Source organism: Thunnus maccoyii, chromosome 11, assembly GCF_910596095.1.
Source record: "Thunnus maccoyii chromosome 11, fThuMac1.1, whole genome shotgun sequence".
Classification (NCBI taxonomy): domain Eukaryota; kingdom Metazoa; phylum Chordata; class Actinopteri; order Scombriformes; family Scombridae; genus Thunnus; species Thunnus maccoyii.
The window spans coordinates 15,603,925-15,629,392 of record NC_056543.1 but is presented as its reverse complement, the minus strand read 5'-3'; the positions used below and the strand labels follow the sequence as shown (position 1 = coordinate 15,629,392).

Here is a 25,468-nt window from a genome sequence, read left to right as displayed (position 1 = left end):
TGAAACCAGCCCATATCTTTTGCATTTTCATGGAAAAAGGAACCAATTTCATTTCAAGGTCTTCCAAAATGGAATTAATGTCATCAGTTGATGAGTGTGTCAGGTAAGGTGCCTTAGTTAATTCAGTTTCTCTGACATCACACCAGTCAAAAGAGTACTCTTTAAATGCTTGGTCTGCAATTACACGTGTTGAGCTCCTCAACACTGGAATCACATTAAGGCCTCTTTCTTTGATTGATCTGTATACCTCATGTATCATTTCATGCCACTCCTGACCAACATCTTTAGACACAGTTGGCCAAAAACACAAGTACGAGCTACTGAAACACAACTCAACTAATGCAGGAGAGACTTTCTTTTCTGCAACACTCCGGCTCATGTAATGAAGGAGATCTGCATACAGTGGAGCTATGACATTCTGTTTCAAAGACTCATTCCAGTTAGATTTCAGACTTTGGCCATCTTGTCTCCAAAGGCTTCTCCTGGCGGAATCTACCTCAAAGTTTCCATTGATGTGCACTGGCAGTCCAGTTTCCCCAGGCAGAGGAAGTGAACAAAAGGCTACTCCATTAAAAGGACTATGGCTGGATGCTATGTTTGACCTCACACATGCTGCTATTGCCGCTTGGGGAAGTTTGTCTGATACCTTTACTTCTCTTCCACCACTGTTTTTGAATGAGCCAAACTTTTCTGCAATGATCCATGTACTTTGTCTTTTATCTGAGGTGGAAATTATGGTTCCATAAATGGCCTTGCTTGGGCTTACTGATTTGTCAGATTGTAAAGCATTTTGTAGAAGCTTTACAAAAGCATCTCTTTTTTCTCTGTCCGTCTGTGGTAGAGTCTTTTCGACCACAAAGATGCTTTCGAGTTTCCCTGAATGTTCATTGATTTCATGGACTTGTATTTTGCGTATGTTTCTCAGAAACAGAATAAGTCCTTCGGGATCTTCAGCGAGGGCAGAGCACAGTTCTTTCATGTCATGTTCAGTGACTCCATGTTGGGATATTTTAGAGCTGTCTGCCATGGTACCCAACCTTAGAGGTAATCTGAACATGGTGCCATTTTTAAGAGGAAATTTATCTGGAAGAAAGGATTTGTAGACATCCATATACATCTTCTTGAAAGTGCTAGCTAGTTTATAACCAATTCCAGAGGATGATTTGCCTGAATGGTGTTCAATGTAATTTTGATTGGGATCTGAAATACAGAGTAATTTATCTCCAGTGAGGATTGAGGGGCAGTCAGTCAGATGGTAAACAGAGTTGAATCCAACTCCATATTTTCCTATCTTCCCTGGAGAGTTGTGCTTTCCTCCTTCTCCCAGCTGTTGAATGCCATCCAGGTCAGCCTTAGAAAAAACTTTGTTGTTGAACACACACAGTGCTGGACCCTGCAAATTGTTCCATTTCTCCCCAAACGTTTTTTTGTTGCCATGCTGTCGTTTGTCCCAAACAAAGTGAATTTCTGTTGCTTCTGCGTCATCAGCATTTTGGATAAGCTCTTTAAGGATATCCTTCTTTGAAGGATAGGCTGAGATTATGTTTTTAATTCGAACAGTTAGTTGCTCCTGCTGTTCAAACTGAAAGGCAAATGGGGAGATGTTCTCAACTACATGGCTTTGCAGAGTATGATGCCTGGTTGTTTTGATTCCAAAATGGAGAGCCATAACACGTGGAATATTGTCGTGGCATAATGTGATGCCTGAACTGACTGGCATCCATGGGCTGTCATTAAAAAAAAGCTTGCTTGCTGGTTGTAAAACACCTTGTTTATTGGGTATGAGACAGTTGCTCACTGTTTCCTCTTCTGCATAATATATGCCTCTGCTTAGAACTGCAAGGCAAATATCAAGATCACTCTTTGGCAGGGGCTTGTTTCCATGTTGAATGTGCAATTCCTGGAGCACAGTTAGATACTGAGTGAGTGTAAAAAAATTTTCAAGACCTACACATTCCCAGAGATTCCTGAAACCAATGAAGGCAGGTGGAAGTACATGGAGATAGGGTTTTGCTTCAAATTGCTCTTCTTCAGCTACACGGTTCACATTTACAAATGCATTGCCAACAAAAATGAATGGCAATGAATTTGCACTCTGTGAAATGAAAGTGGAATTTCCAGAAACACAGAGCCATTGATCCAGAAACTTGTAGCATTCACAGGCTATTTTGTGAAGCATGGATTTGTCAGTGGATTGAGATTGCATATGTGCTTCTTGCAGCTGCTGAAGAACCATCTCAGGCCCTGGACTGTCACAAACTCCCAAAATTTGTAGGAGTATATCAGTGTTGTGTATTTTCAGATTGAATTGATCCAGGACAGGTTGTGTCATGTTGACAAGTAGGGAGCATTTGTCACTAAAAACATCAGTGGGCCTTTTAAGCGTTACCTGTCTTTCCATTTTTGTATCACCGGGGGGAAATGCTGGCAGAAATTCTGTCATCCTCAGTGTTTCCCAGTGGTGAGAATCTTCGTTGTACATGTGATTCTTCATAAGTTCAAGAAGGCATTTCAGATGCCCATATGCTTTCTTCTTGTCAGTGCTCCAAGTTTTGCTGATTGTGCCCGCTTTCTCGGTGATGTCCTCCAATGAGAGATTGTCATCTGCCATTCCAAGCTCCAATAAGCGTTGAATCCTTTTGGGGGAGCAAAAGTCATTTTTGGTACCTCCAAGCAATCGTCCCTCTTCTTGTTCAAAAAGACATGCCACTTTCCCTGAGGGATTCACAAGTTTCTTTATATATTGTAGCTGTCCGCCTGCTGTGGGGATGCATGGATAGGAGACCAGTAGATTGTCAATTTCTTTGATATTAAGGTCAATAGCATGCAGCACAAGAGTATCTCTACTCTTAGGGTCCATGGTAGCAAGGTTGTTTAACACTGTTTCTTGATAAAAGTTCTCCCAGTTCCATGTTCTGTTCTGTAAAACCTTTTCAAGGCCAGCTTGTTTGAAGCTATTTCTCAACCACAGTGGAAGAGGAACAACATGGTTCGGTGTTTTTACATGTTTTTGGGAAACCTGCATTGCAAGCATGCTGATGCTTTTATCCTCCTCAATGCTCTCATGCAAAAATATGGCATTGTTCATTGAGCACCAGTGTTTGCCATCGCTGAAGAGCTCTGGAGCAATAGAGTGTTGGGCAATGGTGGAGTAAAATGCGTCAACTAAAGGTTTGAAAGTTTCACTCACTTTCTCCCTATTAGGCCAAAAGTTGTGGTAACAGTAACTGTCCAATTGCTCATTTTCAGACAGTTTCTTTAGTGCCAAGAGTGCAGTAACATATGCTGTCACTACAGGATCTTGAAGAAGAGCTTTGTTCCACTCATGTTTCACTCCACTCTCCCACAAACCTTTTCGGTTGCTCGTCACAGCAAATGTTCCATTTACATTGACTGGGAGACCTGTGGAAATGGAAAGAGGAAGGAAGCAAAATGCCTGTCCGACAAGTTCAGAGTGTAATGTGGCCAATTTCCCAGTCTCTGGATCATTTAGCAAAGGCACAGCAACCCCCCCGATGGGCAAAGAGAACTTTGTCTGCTTGTTTTCCTCAAGGTATATTTTCAAAGACTGATGTGTCCCAAAGCAGTTGTACAGGAGCCAGGGCTGAACTTCATTTACACCAGATTGCTGACTGGTTATTTGGACAATGTTAACTGTGCAGCAGTCAATTATCCCTTTGCATTTTTCATCATGTTTCATCAGTAATTTCTCAGCTTGACTCTGCTTTGAAACACGAGTTTCATTGGGAATTCTCATTGTACTCACGGTGGTTTTGGAGACAGTGAAGAGGGTCTCCATTTCTTCATCTCTTGGTGGAGTTGATGCATTGTTTGAGATCTTTTGTAGAGATAATGTGTTGATGTTCTTAAGAAAAAGCAGATGAGTTTGTGAGGTGTTAGTTAAGTGCTGTTGAAAAGTGATGATATTGTCGTTGTGATACACCTTTGTGCTGATCTCTGACTTGGAAGCCTCTTCTTTAGTTCGGAAAGGTAGTTTGATCAGAGTGCCTTGATAGGGTGGAGGTGGACTTTGTTTGGTGAAATTGCAATCAAAAATGCGTTCATATGGCCCGAATTGACCTGGGAAACAACGAAAATGTCGCTGTTGGGAGAGGTCCAGCTTGATTCCAGGATTTGTTTTGTGTTTGATGTGCTTCTTAAGGTGAGTTACATTTGGATCAAGTATGAGAAGACTGTTTCCACTGAGGATGGATGGGACATCTGTCACATGATACACAGTATTGAATCCAAGTCCAAACTTTCCAATTTTTTCCACCTTGTTTTCCTTTGAGGCAGCACCAACTCTGACAATATTTTTCCAATCCTCAGTTGTGAACTGCTTATTATTAAATGCCCAAAGACAAGGTCCCTGACAGAGTGCCATGCCAGGATCAATGAGACTTTCAGGGGTGTCTTTGTGCACTCTGAAATCCACTAAGAATTTACAGGCCTCTGCTCCAGCATCCTCTGCATTTTGAATGAGCTCTTTGAAGATGTCATTTTCTTCGTCATACTCTTTAAGAATGTTTTTAATCCTCATTGTTATTGGTTCAGATTGTCCACACTGTTCAATTCCCACTAACTCTGGATCGAGGATGTGGGTACTGAGGAGTCGGATGTTGAGGCAATCTGCTGTCGCTCTTGGTATTTCCTCATGTATGACATGGATTTCCTCCTGGCTGTACTGAAGCTCTTCCAAACCTTTTCTGCTTACATCACAGAAGACTGTTGCTGACCGTGGTTTGAGGGTAAATTGGCCACCCTGTATGATGACTGGCACTGGGATGTCATCCTGAACTGTCTTCTTCTCTCTTGACAGCCAGTTAAGAATTTCTATTGAGACTTTTATCTCAGAAGAATTTGCCAATGGCTGTTGCCTTCCTTCAATGGTTTTCTTGATAGAATGAAGAATGCCAACAATTTCTTGATCTGAAAGCGATGTTCTCAGGCCAAACTCACAGAGCAACTTCTTGTAAAGCAGAAATTCTTTTGGCACCTTCCCAATGTAAGAGCTGAGATCTAGATCACGTGGGTAGTCTAGAACCAGATCCTGTGGCGCAACAAACTGGTTGTGGCTCCACAGCCAACATGTGTCCTTGCTCATCATTGTAGTAAATGCAGAGATGTGATCTTGCATGTGTTTGTAAATGCTATGCAACTTCCTTTTGAAATCCAAATTTGTGTCAGGATCAGCCATTTGCTGTGCTTTTGATATCAAGGCTGATAAATTCTCAATCACTTTTCCAGGTGGGGGAAGACATTTGAGACCAAGTTTGTTGCTAACTCTGTCACTGAGCTTTCCCACTAGAGGCATTACATGCCCAACAATGTCCTCATACATAGAGTGTCTTATTTCATCTGGGCAGAAGAAACAACTTCTCTGTGATTTGTCACTACCAGGTTTAGCACAAGGGACCCATTTTAGCATTTTGAGGCGACTGAGCTGTTCATGAGAAAACTTTGACAGTAGATCATTAGCATCCAGCATTTTCAAGAGCACCTGAGCTCTTTTGAGAGCCTCGGTTTGAGAGTCAGCATGGAGTTTGTCAATCTGTGTGGCAGCATGCAACAAGTGCCCAGGTGACACATCTACTTCTTTATTTATCAACTCAAGATCTGTTAGGCTTTCAAGCATCTGCGGTGTCTGGACATATAGAGGTGGGGGGAAGAGATCTGACTCAAAAATGACTTTGAAAGCTTGATTTCTTGGATCAAAAAAGCTTGAGGTCTTTTTCATCTCTCCATTCACTTCAATGAACCTCAAGTCCTTACATCTGCGTTTCAAGCTCTGATTTTGAGAGAAAATCATATGACCATGCTGTAAAATCCAAGTCATTACTTTTTCAGTGTCCTCTTTGCTGCAAGCCCCCTTCTCAACACTGTCAACGAGGAGATTAGCTGCTTGAACTGCATCCAAGAGATTAACTTTGAGCAGCTGTAATAGTCTGCGATCAGCCTCAGTAGCACACTGCACAACTGAATCAGGCATGGGGAGCTCTTTTGGTATGGTTAGACCAGAACCTAAAAGCACAGCCTGTTTTGATTGAGCTGCAACATACGATCCTTTCATGGTTTGGAACAGAGGCAACTTTGAGAGTAAATCCTTCTCATTGACTGAGAGAGAATCCAGACGAGAGAGATAATCTTTCAGTTCTTCTCGTGCTCTGTGATTGGCACTCTGGAGTTCACTGATGAGATGCTGAGAATCTAAATTCATCAGGACTTTCATGACACTCCTTGGAGATGGGCACAGCACATAAGAGTCTAGGTCTTCGTGTTTGAGCCACTCATTTCCTCTCACCACTTTGCCGTCAAATTTGTTTACTAACTGAGCTATTTGTTCTGGCAAGCTAATCTGTTTACTTTTCTGAAAAATGAGGGTTGTTTTCTGTTGTACTCTTGCTAGTAATACAGGCTGACTGACAGACAGGGGACTGACTGGTATTAATGGCATTCCAGTGAAACCACTTAACTCTTTGAAGTGAGTGTTGAGAAATTTCCAGAATTGTTGGAGCCAGTCTAAAGGTGGATGCTGACTGTTGCTGATGTCCCAGGTAACAAGCCCCGTCCTTGTTGGCTTCCAGTCCTCTGGCAAATACCTCTTTGTATATTCTTTCACCTGGTCTGCATCAATGTTGACTACCTTGAATATTTCTGTAAAATATATGTATGTAGTATGAAAAACATGCAGACGACAGATACAAATAACTTTTAAAACACTGTTTTCTACAAAATGTCATTCTTACTTTCTCTGGCCAGTTGTTTCAGGTGGGCACTGCAGGCTGGACTGAGATCATCTGGGATGAAGAGGTGTTTGCAACATGGCAGCAAGGATCTGCACAGAAGATATGTTTGTTCATTGTTCAAGTAAAACAATAACATGAGCCACATCTATGGCATCTGTGTGTTTGGGTGTTTTGCCCTGATACCATCACACCTGCAACATTTATTTTTGCATAGTTAAAGTTGCAAAACTGGTTTATAAACACAATGGTTTCATTCAGAATTGGCCAAATGTTAGTTTGTTTATTAGTTGGTCTCTTTCATTAGTTACTTAACATTTTAGTTACCACAGCTACAAAAGCAACATCAGTAGAAAATATCAATGCCATTATCCATTTAGTCATCATGTATTTATGAAGCGGACATTACTGTTGCTTATAGTCTGTAGTGGACTAATGGGACAGAATGAGCATAAACCACATGGTTTGGCCTATATTTTGCTTACTATCTTGTCAATAGCAAGTATATAGTAATAGTGTGTATGGTTGACAATCAGTTAGGCTTCATGTTCCATCAAAGGGCTCACTTCTAGCAGTAAGATATTTTTATATGTAGAGTGTGAAGCCAAAAATTAAAACCCTACCTTGGAAATTCATTGCTGTCAATTAAAGCGGTGTCCTCCTCTCTGTTTGTGAAAGATCTGAAAGAGCCATCGCTGAGTGGAAGCAGCAGAAGACCCTGGAGCTCTCTGTATTTTCCATCACTCAAAATATATTCCAGAAGACAGAGTTTGTCTTCTTTAGAGAGGTTATGCATGCCAGTCCTGTGGAGAATGTCCTTGAGGAAAGCTGGAGTCACATGTCTTAGGGTCTCGGGGTGTGGATAGGCCTCATTTATAGCGCTTGCAATACTATCTGGTAAAGTGACAAGATTTTCTCCACAGGAAATCAGAGTCCTTTTAATGGCAGCCAATACGTCAGGGCTCGTTGGACCATTACAGGGGAACACAGCTTCAGATGGAGAGATAAACTTTCTTTCATCTTCGGCAAGAGAGAGGACAGCCACGTTTTCTCTAAATAAGTGATGGAGAACATCTAGAGCAATGACACACCATTTGTCTTTGTGCTGTATCTGAGCAATATCAGGCCACAGATCATACACAGAAGAGACTTTAAGAATACCTTCTCGGGCAAGTTTGATAGCATCTTGAATAATCATGAGGTAAGCCTGTGGGAGCACCTCCTTCATCAGCAATTCATTCCACACAGCATGTTCGTCATGTTTCTGGTCTTCTTCTTGCCACTTGATGTGTCTTCTGTTGTCTGTGAGACCAAAGCACGCATTGACATAAACTGGGAGTCCTGTCTTGTTGGATTCATTGTTTGGGAGGGGGAGAAAGCAGCTCAGTCTACTCTCACTACAGTCTCTCCTCTCACCACAAGGGAATGCCAAGTCAACCTGAGGGAAAAAGCTCAGCTTTTTTGCAAGTGAATCGATTTTTTCCACATTTCCCTCTTTCATGGTGCATGTAGTCAAAAGCCACTTTGTTTCTTTGTGGTCTTCTGAGTTGAGGGTTATTAGTTTGAATCTTGTCGAACCCTCTCTGATTGTATTGTCTTCTGATTCCAAAATCACATCTGTGGGGACTGAGGATTTCACTTCAAGTCTGATGTTAACGGAACCATCTACGCTAATGTGTATCAAGGACACGGTGGTCACATGTTTCAGGAACAGGAGGCTTAAGTCTGCATCTGCAATGAAGCTATCAAAAAGCTGAACAACCCTATCAGAGTCATATAGATTATCTGAGATGTCTGATGCCTCATTGCGCAAGGGGAATCTGAAAATCGTCCCGTTGAAGTGCTGATCCTCCATGATGACTTTTGACCACTCTTGTCTGCTTACATGTGAAAGAATATCTTGAAAGGGTTTGAACTGATCATGCATGTTCATCAGAGCTTCTTGGTCTTCTTCATCCTTTAAAGACCACTGAAAACCTCCTTCTCTTTCCCCAAATACTTTTTCTTGGGGGTCCATCAAGCCAAGGTGCCCTGAACTAAAGATACCTGGCACATCTGTGAATAGAGCGGAACAGAGTTTATCCCATTATTGAACTACGCATTCTATGTTCGCTAAACACTAAGAATTGTACTGAGACTTTTAGGAATATATGTGTGGTAACTAGGCATAGTTTTACCTGTTATGTGGTAAACAGAGTTGAAGCCAATCCCAAACCTCCCAACTTTGTTTGGGTCATTGCGCTTGACACTCCTCCCTGAAGTCTGAATTCCTTTCCAGTCATCATCAGTGAATGCTGCATTGTTGTAGGCATAGAGAGCAGGACCTTTGCAAAAATAAGAAGACAAGACTGACTGGTTAAATAACAAGACTTTTACCAAAGAAATTAGGTAAATGCATCAATGTGTTGCTCATTCACCCCCTATGTTCTCTCTGTACCTTCTTGCTTATTTTGAGATATATCCCATATCCCAGCATACACTGAGCGAGATAAAAATGCTCAAGATTCTTAGGTTGTGAACATATAATCAGCAGACATGAGGCAATTTATGTCAGACATTGCTTTATCTCTGATGTAAGGTGTCAGTATTGTACAGGTACACTTAAGTCCCTTAAGCAAAAATATAGTAATGTTAGGGTCTATCAGTCCCTGGGAAAGTGTTATGTAGAGATATATAAGTGTTCATGTCAAATGGAACCGGTAACATAAGCTTTGCAGACTGCCTTACATCTGCTACATATACATGATTAACATATCAGAATTGAATGCCATCCTATCAAGTGATCATGAGAACCAAGTTTCTGTTGGGTCGCCAGGAAACAAAGTCTGTTATTGCCAAGATCACAAAATAAGATTTTTTTTCCAATGAGAAAAAACATTACAAAATGCCTTCCCTGCCAACTATGCTTAGGAAACCCCCACAAAAAAGCAGAACATACAAACTCCAAACAGAAGGGACCAGAGTGGACATTTGAGCACTGGACCTTCTTGCTGGGACGCTAAAAAACTGAGTCACTGTCTGTGCCACCCTCTATTTGCTGTATTTGTATTTTATTGATGTACTGTGCATTTAATGACTGATGCTAATGACAACCCTAGAACATCGATATTCTCTGAACATCATGCATACCTTGGTATTTTCCCAGTTCATCGGTCCAAAGGCTCTCAGTCCCATAGCTTCTCTCATCATGGATGAAAACCACTTCTGTGGCTTGAGCATCATCTGCATTTTGAATCAGCTCCTGTTGACAAATGAAAAATTTAACTATTTGCAGACCAGAGCTAACACATTTAAGGATTCCTACATTCATCTGCAGTAGTACCACTGCGCCAAGCTGCTAATCTGAGCTACAAATATTGATTATAGTTTGCCTTTTATTTAAACTAAAATTACAGTGATAAATTGATAGACAATATACATGTAGTTACCAGTTTATTCAGTACACGTACAGAAGCTAAATATAATGAAATCCAATACAAAAGCTCTGCAATGAATCCTAGCTTTATGTTGTTCAGTTTTGAATCAGAGAGGTGTTGATTCAATTGTATGGTAATTTTGGAGGCAGCAGTTTGACTATACTATTGGCATAAATGGGGTTACTTAGCGTATTGTCAAATACAAGAGAATACCAATGTATGACTAAAATGAAGCATGATTTTCTTGTTTGTAAAGGTACAGCAGTAGGTATTTTCACTGAAGACATCTTGACATGTCACAGTAAGAAAAGCACAGGTTTAGATCATTATCGAAGTCTAAATTCCATTCAGCTGTTTTGGTATTGGCATGCTGGCTCACCGTCATTACTTGATGGGACAGTTGATTAGAATGAAGCCATCGTTAGTGTGCTTTTCCTACTCTGACAAGTTAAAATGTCTGTTATGAAAAAGGCCTATGGAATATGCACCTAATTATATATTTTCAAGGTTAGAAAAATATGTTATATATTAATGTATTAATCTCTCTCTCTCTCTCTCTCTCTCTCTCTCTCTCTCTCTCTCTCTCTCTCTCTCTCTCTCTCTCTCTCTATATATATATATATATATATATATATATATATATATTACCCCATGATGGGGTAGGTACACTGATTTCACTTATCTGTTTTGAAACTCCAGTTCAGTGTCCCAGAAAATGACCAAAATAATTTATTTCACAAATGCCTTTATAAAAATACTAAGGACACTATATCACAAAGCCAATATCTGGATTTATAAAGAGAATATTTATAAGCAAGATTTTTTCACCATAACCAAAAACAAGGCATTTTGACACACAAACAGCTCTCAAAGAAAAACAAATGAACAGAGGAAACTTCTAAGAGGTAATAAAATTACCTGTTTTTAGGATTCATGTATCAACTAAAATATGAAATGTTATGTAAAGTATTTATTATAAACAGTATTTGACAAAAGAGCATTTTACTCACCTTCAAAATCTGTCCACCATCTGGATATCGACGTAGAACATCTTTCAGGTAGTCAATGAAGGGCGGTGCTGTTGCCCCGAAGGAAGCTCTGAACAAAACAAACAAACAACAAACAAAGCAGAATAACAGATTGAGAAAACTAGAGTCAAAATTTGAATTATTACAGGGCAAATGTATGAACAACCAATCAAAGGACCAGATTTATGTTCAACTAGTACATTTTACTTACATGTAGCTTGTGCATAAAATTAGATAGTACCTAGTATTTCCTTATTGGTCAAGAAAGACTTGGTTGGTCTTTCTTAAATAAATATATACTTGTGGCAGGATGTTCACAAGTATGTCACACTTTATGTGACTTTGCCTTCACAAGGAATTAAAAAAAGACTCTTGCTCCACCTAATGTCCACTTATAAAACATGACCGGTATGAATATGAATTCTTAATCTTACAGTGTTAAGGCAACTAGTTACAAATGGTGGAATTATTATATTTAGTTAATTATATGTGTTTTTGATTCATTGAGTTGTGTTCATAAGATAGGCTCGACACACACAGTTGTAATGACAACAACATGAAATCACAATACTAACGAATGATTATAGGACATCATTTTGGCCTTAACATTTACTGAGTTGATTAGCACTCGGGAAAATACATTAAATGGAGAAAATAAGGGGGATCTTAACTCACTTTAAATTTCTGTTACAGTAGTTGAATATTATATATTAACAATTCCACTGTTACATAATTGAATAATTTATTGCACGTTACATTTAAGTTTTGCTCTTGTCACACTCATTTCTTTATCCATAGCAGTTCATATTTCATGTTTTATATCCCATTTATATTCCATTTCACAACTATTATTATTCATTCTGTAAATAGATTTTACATTTTTAATTACATTTTAATATTACTTTGTTTATCTCATTATTATTACCTTACTTTTGTTCTTGTTGGAGACACATTCTTTGTATGCTTCCATTGTTGGCTAATAAAACAGATTCTGATTCTGATTAACTTCTGTTATTTATATATATGATATATATTACATAATTTATTAATATGAAGCATACTAGGGCATGACTCCATTAAACCCTGATAATTATCATTGCCCATTTGTCTCTTTGAATGGAGGTGAACACTGCACTAACACTGCCAAACTTCAGTGTTAAATCTAATGATTTAATGCTATGTCAAGTCAAGTCAATTTTATTTGATTTGTATAGCCCATTATCACAGATCACAAATTTGCCTTACAGGACTTAACATTCAGTAATACCACACCGTGTATCCTTAGACCCTATGGCAAAAAAAGCTTTTACAGTAAGTCTCCAGTGGTTGATGTTACATAGATAAATCTGATACACCAACCAAAATGTTTTTTTTCCAAAACTATGTATTCACCAGTGGACATGGATGTCCTCAGTAATCCTCTGTGACATACTATTTATATTTCCTAGAGAGGTCAAAAATATTGTATCAGAATTTATAGTTAAATTTGAAATTGTGTTTTTCTCCGAAATAAGGGAGCAACATTAGCTTGTATCAGGGTTTGACACCGTTATCTAACTACTAGTTTGGGCTATTTTTTACCACCTGGCAGTTGCAGCAAAACTTAAACAGCAATCTAGGCAGTCTCAGTGCCAGTAACTCAAACATTTGCCTGTTGCCCCCAAGATAACATTCTTACTGTCATCAGTCATACCTGATGCAACTTACCGAGTTTTTTTCTTTGTTTTCGGGCTCATCCTTCATGGCTTGGATGCTGGAAGAGAGTCAGAGTATTGTGACAAATGCATTGTTTTATCCACACCAAACACAAATTACATTAACATAAAGCTGTAAAGCCTAAGCACTTTAAAACATCCTATTATTTCAATTCAAACAACTTTATTTTTCCATTAGGAAAGAGAGTACCAGTGTACACAATGAAACAACTAAATCAGTCAAAAGCAGCATAGATAAGTCCAGTTTAAGCACATATATTAATACATTAGTACAAGTGAATGGCTTCCATGGCTTAAAGTATACGAAGCTGGAAATGTACATAATCAGACATTATTGTTTACTTCTAAACATAAAAAAAAACTCTAACCCTGTGTTGGCAATGCCATGAGTATGATATACTTTAAAAAGAGAAAATAAATAGAATAAAAAGTAGAAGTAAATGAATACAAAAATGAAAAACAGACATAGAAAGCATTATGTCCTGTATTTGTTTGAATATGTATTTATCTGTATCTGTGTAATCTATATTTCTCTTTTCATCTCTGTAATTGTTTACTTGCATGTGTAATTATCCTGTTTCTTTGGTCAGCATGGTTCAGGCATTTATGGTCAGACCAAGACTAAAGATGTGAAAATAAATCATTTATAACCATGGAGGCAGACTTTGTCTCCATTTTAATCCAGTGGCGGTATTTATGCGCCTGTATGTAGATTGTGCACATTAATCTTTAAAACACAGCAGCAGTGACAGATCTGAGTTGGAGTGGGGAAAAGAATTAATAATTTGCACAATAAAGTTTTATTCAGCGAAGTCCATTCATTCATCATTTACCAGACTGATTTTTTATAATGGATGATAAATTGGTGGGATCTCACTGTGTATTAGGGCTATACGATACATTTAATATATATATACAGCATATAAATATATGCATTCAGCTTCGAATGGGGACAAAACACAGGAGGAAGCAACCGAAGATGAAAAATATAGTTGAAGATTAAAAAGATAAAGAGAGATCAAACAGACAAGACATATTTTGCATAGAGATGTGTGATTATAAGGTTCAAACTGAGAGTAAATGTTTAGACGGCTGTTTGGATCTTGGCTCAACAGTGACTTTATTTCAATTATTTAAACAAATGTAGTAAATTTACACTGTATCACTGAAATTCTGTTAAAACACATTGTGACAGAGTGGATGAGACCACACCATTTGTCTCCATTACACTTTCTTTCCGTACTTGTCATTTGTAGGTTTTGTTTGGGTTTTGTATATGTTTAGCATTTGTGTTACATTTACACCTGCATTTATGGTTTAATCAAGACAGACAAGTAATAAAGTTATTTTATACTTATTATTTATTAATTTAAGTCCTGAGTTTCTTGAGTTATAGATCTGCTTGTGTTTTCCACTATGCTTTCCAGGAGACAAAGTGGGAGAATACCAGTATAGATAACTGAACAAGCAAATCAGTCAAAAACAGATAAAAGCAGCATGAATAAGTCCAGTTTAGGGACAGTTATTACTAATACATTAGTACAACTGAATAGATGTTCTCATGGCTTAAAGTATATGAAGCTGGAAATGTACATAAGTTGTTAATTACTTTAAAAACAAAATAGTAGAAATTCTGCTAAACTTTGACAATGTATTCAGTGAACTTGATGTTGACCCCTGACCCCTCTTTAAAAGACTCACTTTCATACTATAAGTAGTGTGCAGTCTGCAGGTGCACCACAATCCTGCTCACTAAGATAAATTAATATAATTTCCAATATAAAATGAAAACTATGATAAGAAAGTTAAATCAGTGCAACCAACCACTGTGTGTGAGTGATATATAGGCTAATTATTCATTAATCATATGTGTCTAAAGCTTGATACAGATTTTTTTTTATTTGAAATGAGATTACACATTAATCTCAGTTTAAATAAACATTTCAGTGCAGGAACTGCTCAAATAACATGACAGCTGCTTGATCAATGTGCACAGAGTCAAAGTATTATAAAAGAAGGACATGTGGAGGTTTTATTCTGAGCTGAGGGTGGATTCATTGATGTGCATAAAAGCTGTAACTTTATATAGTCCTTGAGTAACAAACTAATATCCAACAGGGACTTTGATTCTGACATACAGTCTCAAGGACTTCCTCATTCATTCAGTCCGTGAACGATATGGGCTGAATGAATGAGGAAATTAATTGTTGAGTCAGACTCTGCAGGAGGGAGGAGACAAAGAGGAACTCAGGGTTTGGTGAACAAAACCTGCCTGAAAGCACATTAGATTCACAGAAACCCAGAGTTTAAGTTACCTCTCTTCCTGGAACTGAAAACCCTGAGTTTCTCTCATCTCAGGCTTAAACAAACTCAGAGTTTTCAATAAACGCTTTCTGGAATACATCCCTGATTATATCTAAATGTGTTTATATCAGATTTGTAAACAGGTAAAAACAGGTAAAACTGGTTCCTCTTTCACAGTACAGGCTCACTGAATTTTCTGGAAAACCCCATAACACCTAGAACAGCTGTTTGTTCCATCAGTCCTGCTATTTAGAGTATCCAAATAATGTTGCTGAGTCACAGCTGTGTTGTAGAAGAAACTGCTTGTATGATCCCGTGGACTCATCACAACTAACATAATTGGGATTGACTTCCATTTTGTAAGGCTAAAACTGTTCTAGTGTACTGGTTTGTCCGGTTTCATGCAGTTTTACTCCACAATACAGCAGTATGCCATACAAGCAGGTGCATGAGTGACACATGAGTGAGTCGACAGTTTCGAGATCAGCAGTCATTTAAAACATAATTTTATGTTTTCATGCAACTTTTTCATAACCTCTACACTTAGATGCTCAGTCTTAGCTTAGATTTGCACAAATAAATGTGCTTCAATGATTCAATGTTGCTGCCTTACTGACTTTCCCAACCAACTACTCTACTACTCTATAATAGTATTGCAGCAATTTAATTATTGTTAAAGTATACTGAAAAGATGAAATGACCACCCTCTGGTGGAAATTAACGCTGGTGAAACCTCTGAATTCATAGTTTGTGCTTGAATAATGCCCAACACCAACCAGGAAATGGACAGATTAATAAGTGCAGGAAAAGTATGCAGGAATTCATGCACAAAAGAATAAATACAAAGACAATAAATGCAGAAGAATAATACAAAAAAATAGCATTTTGAGAAATAATTAATGACCAAATCAACATAAATTTGTTTTTTGTTTTTTTTTTTGTTTGTTTTTTTGTTTTTTTCCCCATAATGCCTACTTGACATGGAGCTGCTGATAAAGATGATTATTCACAAAGTAGTAAAATTACAGTACCTCAATCATAGCTGAAGACCTGCATCAGTCCGGCTTTGATAAGGGTGAATAAAAACCTAATGATGCCTGATTCAGAAGTTCAGCTGCTTATAAAGGCTGCTGCTGTCCAACCCTAAAATCACACGTCGTTTCCAGTCTGCTCGGTCTCTTTCGTTTTCCACTAAAATCAAGAACCATTTCAGGTGAAACAAAACTTTAAGAGGCATCACCTACAAAGCTTAACAAGGACGGTTTTCCTCTGGTCGGTCAGAGGAAACGAAACTTATCTAATTAAAGACTTCATCATATCCGCTGCTGCATGAAATGCACCGTCATGTCATTGCCATATTTATCACAAACACACTTGGGCTCATTATGTTTTTATCAGTGAGGCTACGTGCATTTAACAACATAGTTTGAATGCTTCAGATTTGTTGCCTTTCATATCAAGACTATCTGAGATGATTATAAAACAGTTACTCCGCCGCTCGCTAGATGCTGCTGCAGCCTCTTTTTTTTATCAGCAAACGCCCGACGGCAGCTTCTTGCAGGAAATGAAACGCGATCCAACAATGAATCCGTTGTGATGTGATACGATGCTTGCAAGATATAACACGTTTAACCCGTTATCTGTCAAACCATGAACACGGTATGTAAACGTTTGCTTGCATCCTCGAATGACCTCGTTGCTTTAAGGTTCATTGCGGCCCAGTGCTGCTGAAAGACTGCTGTGTTAGCGTGTGATGTGTTTTGCATGTCGGCTGTGGCCTGCCGGTTTGGCCATTTCTTCCACCCAAGCAATCAGATGAGCGTTGATATATCGTGCACTGTCACACAGGAAGGCATCATAAAGAGGAACTGAAAGAAAAGGGTGACTAGCTTGTAGGCTAATAAGCAGAGGAGGACACGTGTATGTATGAATGTGTAACAAACACTGTGTCTCTCGCTTTTAGGTGTCCCCATGATGTGTCACAAAGCTCCTCCTCTCCCATTATGGTTGTAGATGGCACCATGCTGGATAAAACCAGTGATAAAGGCCAGCAGACTGGGCGCTGCTCAGACTGTGGATGCAGCCTACCACAGCCTGACTCTGACCCTGATTCATCCAACACTTCAACACCTCCTAAACAGCAGCGTGTGCACAAAACAGACAGTCCTTCCAAATGTCTATCCTGCCAGGCAGGCAGCAGCCTCCCCAATGGTCGACGGCCACACCGGCGCATCCGTCTCGACCCTCACAGCTGCTCCCTGTGCCCCAAAACCTTCATCTCCTCAGCTCACCTGAGCCTTCACCTGGCCTCCCACAACAAGGAGAGGAAGTTCAGATGTAGCACCTGCGGAAAGTACTTCCATCAGTCCTCCCACCTGGTGGCGCACAAGACAATCCACAGCGGGGACAGGCCGTTTAAATGTCCAGACTGTGGTAAGACCTTCGGCCGGGCATCACATCTGAAGACTCACCGTCGGCTTCACACCGGCGAGAAGCCCTTCAAGTGCACCTACTGTGACAAGTCGTTCACCCAGAAGGCCGGGCTCCTGGCACATGTTCGCCTACACACAGGGGAGCGGCCGTACAAGTGTGAGCAGTGCGGTGAGGGTTTTCGCTCTTTGTCGCTTCTGCTCTCTCACAAGGAATCCTCTGGGAAGGAAAAGTCAGCATCCGCACCAGCGCTCAACCAGACCCAGACGACACAAAGTAGCCCCGAGGATCTTAAGTGTGGCGTCTGCTGCCGCACCTTTGTACGGTCGTCATACATCAGGCTGCACATACACCTCAACAAGGGACAGCGACCTTATCACTGCAAAGTGTGCAACAAGACCTTTGTCAAGCTGGATACGTTTGTAAACCACTGTGATAAACACTTGAGGCAGAAAAAGGATAAAAGCAAGCAAGTTAAGGACAAAGTGGTTAAACCTCCTCTGTTCGTCCCGCTGTCCAGACCTGCTTCTCCTGAGTCCTCCTTACCCCCCCAACCTTTATCCTCAGAGGTCAACACGCGCTCCAGAGCGAAAGCCAAGAGCAAAACGGAGCCATGATTGACAAGGGTGCATCCACGAGACAAAAATGGTCTTTACATAAAAAAAAAAAGAGGTTCTGCCACAGCGCTTGATAACAAATGCAGTTGGGCAGTTATGTCATGACATGTCAGTGAAACTGGCTTTCAAACAAAGTCTCACCTGTTACCAACAGAGCAAATGAAAAATATACCATCAGTCGTAAACCAGACAGGGATAGAGAACAATTTGTTGTTTAATAACTCCCAAAATAAGTTCATATGATTCACAGTATGTCGACATGAGTTTACTAATTGTAGTTATTTTATTTAGAATAATTAATTTTATTGTGAACAATTAATTATATTTGTAATCACTCCAGTTGTGTTTTTTAATGGATATTTTAGGTCATAAGGTGAATTAACATTTGTAAGTAACATTTGTTCACTCCAATCTTTGAATATATATGAAACCATGTAATATCTCTAACCATTCTTAGTTACAGTTGGATCTGTTGTTTTCTTATATCCAGACAAGACTACTGGCATGTGTAGCACTTGTACAAATGACAATGTAAATGAAATGCGTATTGTAGAACACTATGCACAGCGAGTAAAATGGGCATAAAAACATAGTGTTTACCATTTCTTTTGTTGCACATTGAGACAACAAATATCTTTCAGAAACAATTTGTTGTTTCATTTGGTTGACAAATGACGATAAAGGAGGTTGTCTATAAAGCCTCTTTTTAAGTCCAGGTTAGTGTTGCTCCACAGTTCATTCATGAGCACATAACAACTTCTTTTAACTTCCTCTTGACACAGTTCATGGTGCGCTGTATCACCTGGGCCTGTAGTTTCAGGCTCACAATAGTACGACTACATGTCCAGCCAGATGAGGCTCCTTTGACTGCTACATTCATTATATGAAAGTCACATTTCATTCCAGGCCAGCAGCAGCTTACAGCTGATACCTCACTGACCCTACACTCAAGAGACGATGTATTTGACTTGTTTTCTGTGGACATCCACTGCTGACGGAGATGGTTATAAGTCGTCACCTCCACATGGGGAAACTCTTTGTCCCAACCTATGGACACAGAGGGGAAAAAAACAAGTGAACAACTCTGAATTAAGACTCTAAAGTCATATTAGGACTCTTGGGAAGCTAATGGGTTATACAGTATGTAACAAAGTCACATTGCATGAATAAAATGTACCCCACTATGCCATATAAAATAATAAAAAAAAACAATCTACCACCAGTTTAAGAGATATAGTCAAAGAATCACTCAGGTGAAGGGAGTGTAAAGTGAATAATGGATGTTTGCCTGGCAGTTATCAGTTTCCTCTGTGCTGCTGTTAATCTTCCAGTGCAGGGTAACAGTCATGTGGCGCCTCCAGACGGGGTTCCTGCACAGGAGAACGCTTCCGCTGATAGTGTCTCCAGAGTACACACTGACTGGCCTGTCCAGCATGAACAGAGTCTGCTTCCAGTGTGTCGGCCTGAAGAGAGAAAAGGGCCTTCTTAATACTGATGTGCATTGTAGTTTCAGGCTCTTTGAGATACTCATATTTAAGAGTATTGCAGTGTTTGTAGCCTGTAACACACAGAGATGTACTCAGATATTGGTCATAAAGTCCAAAATGTTTGTCTGTTAACCAATCAGTGTTAACCAATGTGTCGGCTGTTTAAAAAATGCTGCATGGGCCCGGGAGCACTACTGTTAGTGAATAAACCAGCCTTCCTCATGTTATAACTGAACAACAGAGTGAATAAGTGTTGGAAAAAGATTTACTCAGAGTTAGGTCCGGTGTTCAGCTCCACTGTTGCACCCCCTGTTCCCAAGCTCTCAAAGTAAACAGTGAACCAGGCGGTGAATCCATGGAAAAAGCCAGATTTCGTCACGCAAAACTGAAACTGACCCGTAATTTCCTGAGAAATGAAACTGCATTTCATTAACCACAGAACACAACTTTGATAGGATGGAGTACTTTTTTTAATACTGAAACACACACACACACACACACACACACACACACACACACACACACACACACACACACCACCTCCAGATCTTTGACTTGCAGAGTGTACATGTCCAGGCTGATGACATCACTGGGGGTGGAGAGGCAGTCGTCGGGCTCAATGAGGTGGCTGAACTTGGGCTTGGTGAAGAACTCCTGCTGTGCCAAAGGCCTGCAGAGATGAAATGTAATACAACACTGTGGGGAAACTAGTTTGCTACCACAGATTATATGTAATACAACAAGAGGGAGAAGAGCAAATAGATCATAAGCACACATGAGACAACTAAGCAATAGATGTTAACAATAAGTTTCCTATGGGTGTATGCTGGTGTAATTTTAACTATATGATATGAAATGTAGTTTATAATAGATTAGAAATATTGAATTAATATTCAATTATATTAAAGAATATAATTATGAACCTGCATATGTTAAGTTTCAACTGTATTCATGCATTTACTCACAATTGTTACTAACAGCCACAATTGGCAACTTAAATGTAGATTACTTTAATAAACAATGTGCTCTATATAATAAAATGTAGCATGCTAAATATGTTTCAGTCAGGGATTTTTTTGTGTTCATGTCACCACTGTTGTTCCTCCTCACATGTCTAGCTCTCCTGCATATGTGCTGTCTTCCCTTCTTTATCTTTACTATGGAGGGAAGACTTCCCCACAGCTGCACCGCCTTCCTTTTTGTGACCTTTTGCCCGCTTGTTCAACTACTAACCTTATATGTACTTATTTCCTGTTTTCCTTAGGTTTCTGTTAACCCCATGATTGACCATATAAAGGAAATGATATCGATGAGCCCAGGGACTTAGACATACCATATAATCACTAACCCATCCTGTGTTTTTAGAATTTAAACAACTTGAACAAACAACTGAGCAAAAAACCCTTTGCTGATGAAGATCATGAGATTTGTTTGAAAACTTCAGAAAAAGCTAGCAACTCAACCCAGAGATGAGATTTTTTTTTTTGTCAATCTACTATTTCCAAGGACAAGAATGACCTTTAAATGTTTGTTGAATAGCAGTTAGCAATTGTGGACAACATTTAATTGAGTCACCATTTTTATGCTTCAGGGCAGCCTATAGCAACTTACAATAATTCATAGATGCTAATTGGCTGCTGCCTGAGGTACTGACGGATCAATCATACTGGATCTATTCTAAACACAATTATAATTACACAGCACAACATAATAAGGGATGTTTGCTAAAAAAAATAAAGAAGTATGTATGTGATTTTACATGGTATGAAAAAAAGCACATAGTATATTAATTTGTCAACAGATCATCAGTGTTTGACACGGAATTAAGTGTTTATGGCTCGAGGAGCCATTAGTTACAAAGTTTATTCTCAAAAAATGAGGCACTTTTGTGGCTGTTTTTTGTTTGTATGAACTCTGTCTGATGAAGGTCTAAGGACCAAAACGTCTGGTTATTAAAGTGAGTTCAAGTGATGGATGGTGTGTGGGATTCTTTGGTTTTCTTTCTCAAGTTAGGAGTTTTTGATGCTACACATCAAAGACCTTACAGTGTGCAGGAACTTTTCTGAAATTGTGACTGTGATGTGCATTTTTGGTGCTCACAGTCAATGTGATATTGATCATAGACACATCTGATTTGAATCTCTCTACAATCTCGAATAAAAATTATTCTCAATATTGTGACCTTGTCAGTTGTAGAAAATCAGTACAAAAACCTAAGAGTCAGACAGGACAAAGTGCACTGAGTGTGGCTGACTAATGGTCCTTACTGAAGAGGGGTGAAGTCAAGGCCATAGGGCCGCTCCCAGAAGGCCATTTTCTCTGCAAAATAGCTGTCAGCCTGACAGGGCACCAGGGTGAGGGCTGCAGAGGAAGGCCACATCACACCACCTTCCCTCAGCCAGCGGTCCCTGGCCAGCAGGACCGACTCCACCATGAACTCAAACTAGACCAGAGGGAAAGGAGACAGAAACATGACGTGGTATATTCAAACCTGAATAGGCCCGAGAAAGAAATCTACACACACAATAACTTATTATTATTATAAAAAGTAGTAGTAAAAACAGTATTGGCAGAGTGTTTATTACCAGCAGGCAGTTACCCATCCACTCAGACACCAGGACGTCCACCTGCTCAGGCAGCTCGATCTCCTCAGCTCGCCCCTGCAGCACCGTGACCACTTCCTCACATCCGTTCTGCTTCACCAGCTGTCTGGTGTACTCTGCCATGGAGCTCGCCTCCACAGCATACACCTACAATACCACAGAGGAACTTTCACTCTGTATACACTACATCTTGTGGCAATACTCCTTGTCCAGCAGATGGGAGTAGAGGCACAGTAATGTGCAACATACAGCACAACTATGAGTAAACTATTTCTGAATGTTACACAGAGGTTCAGTGACCTTAACTTGACATATTTTCAATCTATTTTATCTGGAGATTTACCACAAGCTTGGAATTTTTTAGGAGTTCTGCACATTTTCATGATATTAGAGCGCTACTCTGTGTTTATGTGGTGAGATTTTAAACATATTTGGGGATTAAACATTACAAAAATAGGAATTATCTTACTCTTTTGCCAGATGGGATGACAAAATTGTCGATGCTCAATATTTCAGGAGAATATCGCGCCAGAACTGCATAATTCCAAGCTTACAATAAAACACACTATTTTTGTGTGAGCTTATGTGCTCATATGGTAGATGCAGGAATAGAAAGATCCAGTTCAGTTCCTGCAGAAATCAATGCACAAACTTCAATAAGCCAACAGATGATTTCAATCCATTCCTCAAATTTAACTTGGACAGAATAGAAGGAAGAATAATTTCATTTTGTGGACGTCATAACATAAGCGCCCTGTGTGTGTGTGAGAGAGAGTCTGCGCCATACTGTTGGCATTACCACTGAGGGTTGTGCCAGCTGAGCACAGAACAGGCTTATGATGCCAGTCCCACAGCCGAGGTCCATCACCACCTTACTCCTCAGAGAAGCACTGTTGCTGAGAACAACCTGTCGGTACGCCTCAGTGCGGCTCTTGTCTGACAACATCTCCAAGTGAAGCCTCTGTATCATACAAAAAATCAAATAAAATTAGTGATGATAGTTGCTGCAGTAGTATATCATTACATGTGACATGTCATGATTTTACTGTTTCAACTGATTGTTTATGGACCGTTTAGCATTTTTTTGATTGAGACCCAAAGCTTTAAATATTAAATTATTGCTCATTCAGACTAAAGCAACAACTAGTCATATTACTGGCTGCACTCTGTTTGCCTTAATTGACAGACAAAGAAAAGAAGAAAAGAAAAATGGCTGTGTGAAATCAAAACACACAAATAAACTTGACAGAATTAAATGATTAAGAAAGAACTTTGTATTTATTCATATGGTTCTTTCTGTCAACATGTCTGATTAACTTATCTAGTCTTAAATAGACTGTGGGCTTCCATATTTCTTGCCCATTAACTCAAAATTGTGTATACTTTACATTAACTAACAACCATTTTCCAAAGCATACTATAGGTTTTTTGTTTAATTTCCTAACTTTAAACTCTACTTTAAATCCGGATGAAATTCACATTGCAAAGACTACTTGAAGACTTGCTTAAGAAGTAATCCACATCACAACTCAATTTTTTTTTGTTATACTAAAGCAGTGGGGGTTCTTTGGACAAGTGGTGCCCTAAAGGAAATGCTGATGAGCAAGGTTTGAACTTCAGTAGTGGAAAAACAGCTTTTTAAATGCAAGTATCTCTCTGGGTTTGATTTCTCTGATGGTTTGTGAATTAAGTTGGAGGTTCCTTAAACACACCACCAACGAACAGAACCTTGTAGCAACTGCAAGGATGATCTAGCTTAGACAGAAAGAAAATGTGTTAAAGGACAGGCTCACAATTTTTCAAGTCTGTCTTAAAACAACAGTCAGGTGTCCATATGAACACTATAAGAGGTTTTCCTCGCTGTAATCATTCCTCCTGTTCATACTGACTATTAAAAGATCTCCTTCAAATGAGCTTTCAATGTAAGTGATGGGGACCAAAAGTCCACAGTGTACCCACACAGTTATTGTGTGCAAAAATGCATTTAAAAGTTTATCTGAAGCTTATAAGAGGCTCCAGCAAGTAGTCATATCAAGTTGATATCTGACACATTTACAGTCTTTTTAGCATCAGATTCCCTCTTTGCGTTTCTCTGTTGAACTGCAGTGGAAGTACAGTAACAAAATGAGACTTTGGCACTAAAAAGACTGTAATGTTGAAAGATATCTATGATTTGACTCATTTGGACGGCTGAAGCTTCATATTAGCTTCAGATAAACTTTTAAATACATTTTTGAACAGAAGGAGGCCTGCGGATTTCGCACCCCATCACTTAAATTGTAAGTGCATGAAGGGATTATGAAGGGATCTTCTAATGGTCAGTATGAACAGGAGGAATGATGATGGCAAGAAAAACATGTTTCAATGTTTATTTGGGCACCTGACTGTTGTTTTTAAACAGACTTGAGAAATTGTGCATATATCCTTTAATGTTCATTGAGATGGATTATCTCATTCTAATAATTTCAGTTCCCAGTCTGTTTTTTCGGGTAATTGGCTGCACATACAGTCTGATGGAGAGCTTTTAAAAGTGTCAGCATGTACAACTTGTAGCTTATTTAAAATTTCTAACCAGTGTCCCATAACTGCCGAAGTATTCCTCATCCTGCCATGGGTCCTCCAGGGAGGCGTCCTCCTCCTCTTCAGCTGCACCCTGCTGCAGGTAGCAGGCAGGGACATAACCTTTGACCCCCTGCAGCTCTGCCCACCACCAATCTGAGGAGGTCTTTGCATGCACAAGCAGCCTGTCCCCGCTGCTGAAAGTCAGCTGCGGGACAAAAGCCGCACAGTTACAACTAGAACCAGTGACTTTTTAACCCTTCAGGTGGTTCGTGTACAGTTAGTATTCTGCCATGTGTCTGTCTGTGTGTGGGTCTCTAACCTGGTCACTGTCGCTTCCAGTGAAACTACACAGAGCAACGTACTCTTCAGGAGATGAATCCTCCTCATCCTCTTTCTCTGTCTGCATGTCTGTCTCTGTTTTGTTTCCGGTGATTAACACGTCTTCACGAGACAACTGGTTTGTCTGTAAGTAAAGACAAAAAAATAACTGTCTACTGCTGTGAAATGAGCGGTAAAAACATCACTGGCGTGGCTTTAACAAACGCTTCCTGTTTTGACGTCAG

General features: G+C 39.5%; 4 protein-coding genes across 5 annotated transcripts in view; 1 reads left to right on the top strand and 3 right to left on the bottom strand.

The window, feature by feature from the left end:
- Positions 1-8,760, bottom strand: part of LOC121906492 (sacsin-like) — a 13,001-nt gene extending 4,241 nt beyond the window's left edge. The window contains exons 1-3 of the mRNA XM_042425362.1: positions 7,367-8,760; positions 6,747-6,835; positions 4,375-6,654 (exon numbers count right to left, since the gene is read on the bottom strand). Of these exons, the coding sequence (XP_042281296.1) occupies positions 4,375-6,654; positions 6,747-6,835; positions 7,367-8,760 (3,763 nt within the window). The remainder of the gene's footprint in view (positions 1-4,374; positions 6,655-6,746; positions 6,836-7,366) is intronic.
- Positions 1-18,843, top strand: part of LOC121906473 (zinc finger protein 774) — a 26,171-nt gene extending 7,328 nt beyond the window's left edge. The window contains exons 1-2 of one of the 2 annotated variants that reach the window (XM_042425332.1): positions 16,756-16,865; positions 17,170-18,843. In XM_042425332.1, the coding sequence (XP_042281266.1) occupies positions 17,210-18,253 (1,044 nt within the window). In that variant the 5' untranslated portion in view covers positions 16,756-16,865; positions 17,170-17,209 and the 3' untranslated portion in view covers positions 18,254-18,843. Of the gene's footprint in view, positions 1-16,755; positions 16,866-17,169 lie in introns of those variants that run through there. The other variant, XM_042425333.1, reaches the window with a different exon arrangement.
- On the bottom strand, positions 8,856-16,371 carry LOC121906474 (sacsin-like). Its single transcript, XM_042425334.1, has 5 exons — positions 16,238-16,371; positions 12,895-12,940; positions 11,170-11,257; positions 9,873-9,984; positions 8,856-9,067 (listed from the first exon to the last, which is right to left on the bottom strand). The coding sequence occupies exons 2-5, from the start codon at positions 12,921-12,923 to the stop codon at positions 8,856-8,858; spliced, it is 441 nt and encodes a 146-aa protein (XP_042281268.1). The 5' UTR covers positions 12,924-12,940; positions 16,238-16,371.
- prmt2 (protein arginine methyltransferase 2) lies at positions 18,729-25,468 on the bottom strand. Its single transcript, XM_042425331.1, has 9 exons — positions 25,225-25,468; positions 24,916-25,110; positions 23,143-23,304; positions 22,326-22,490; positions 22,008-22,183; positions 20,281-20,410; positions 20,010-20,146; positions 19,542-19,716; positions 18,729-19,300 (listed from the first exon to the last, which is right to left on the bottom strand). Exons 1-9 carry the CDS (start codon positions 25,309-25,311, stop codon positions 19,268-19,270), a joined length of 1,260 nt encoding a protein of 419 aa, XP_042281265.1. The 5' UTR covers positions 25,312-25,468; the 3' UTR covers positions 18,729-19,267.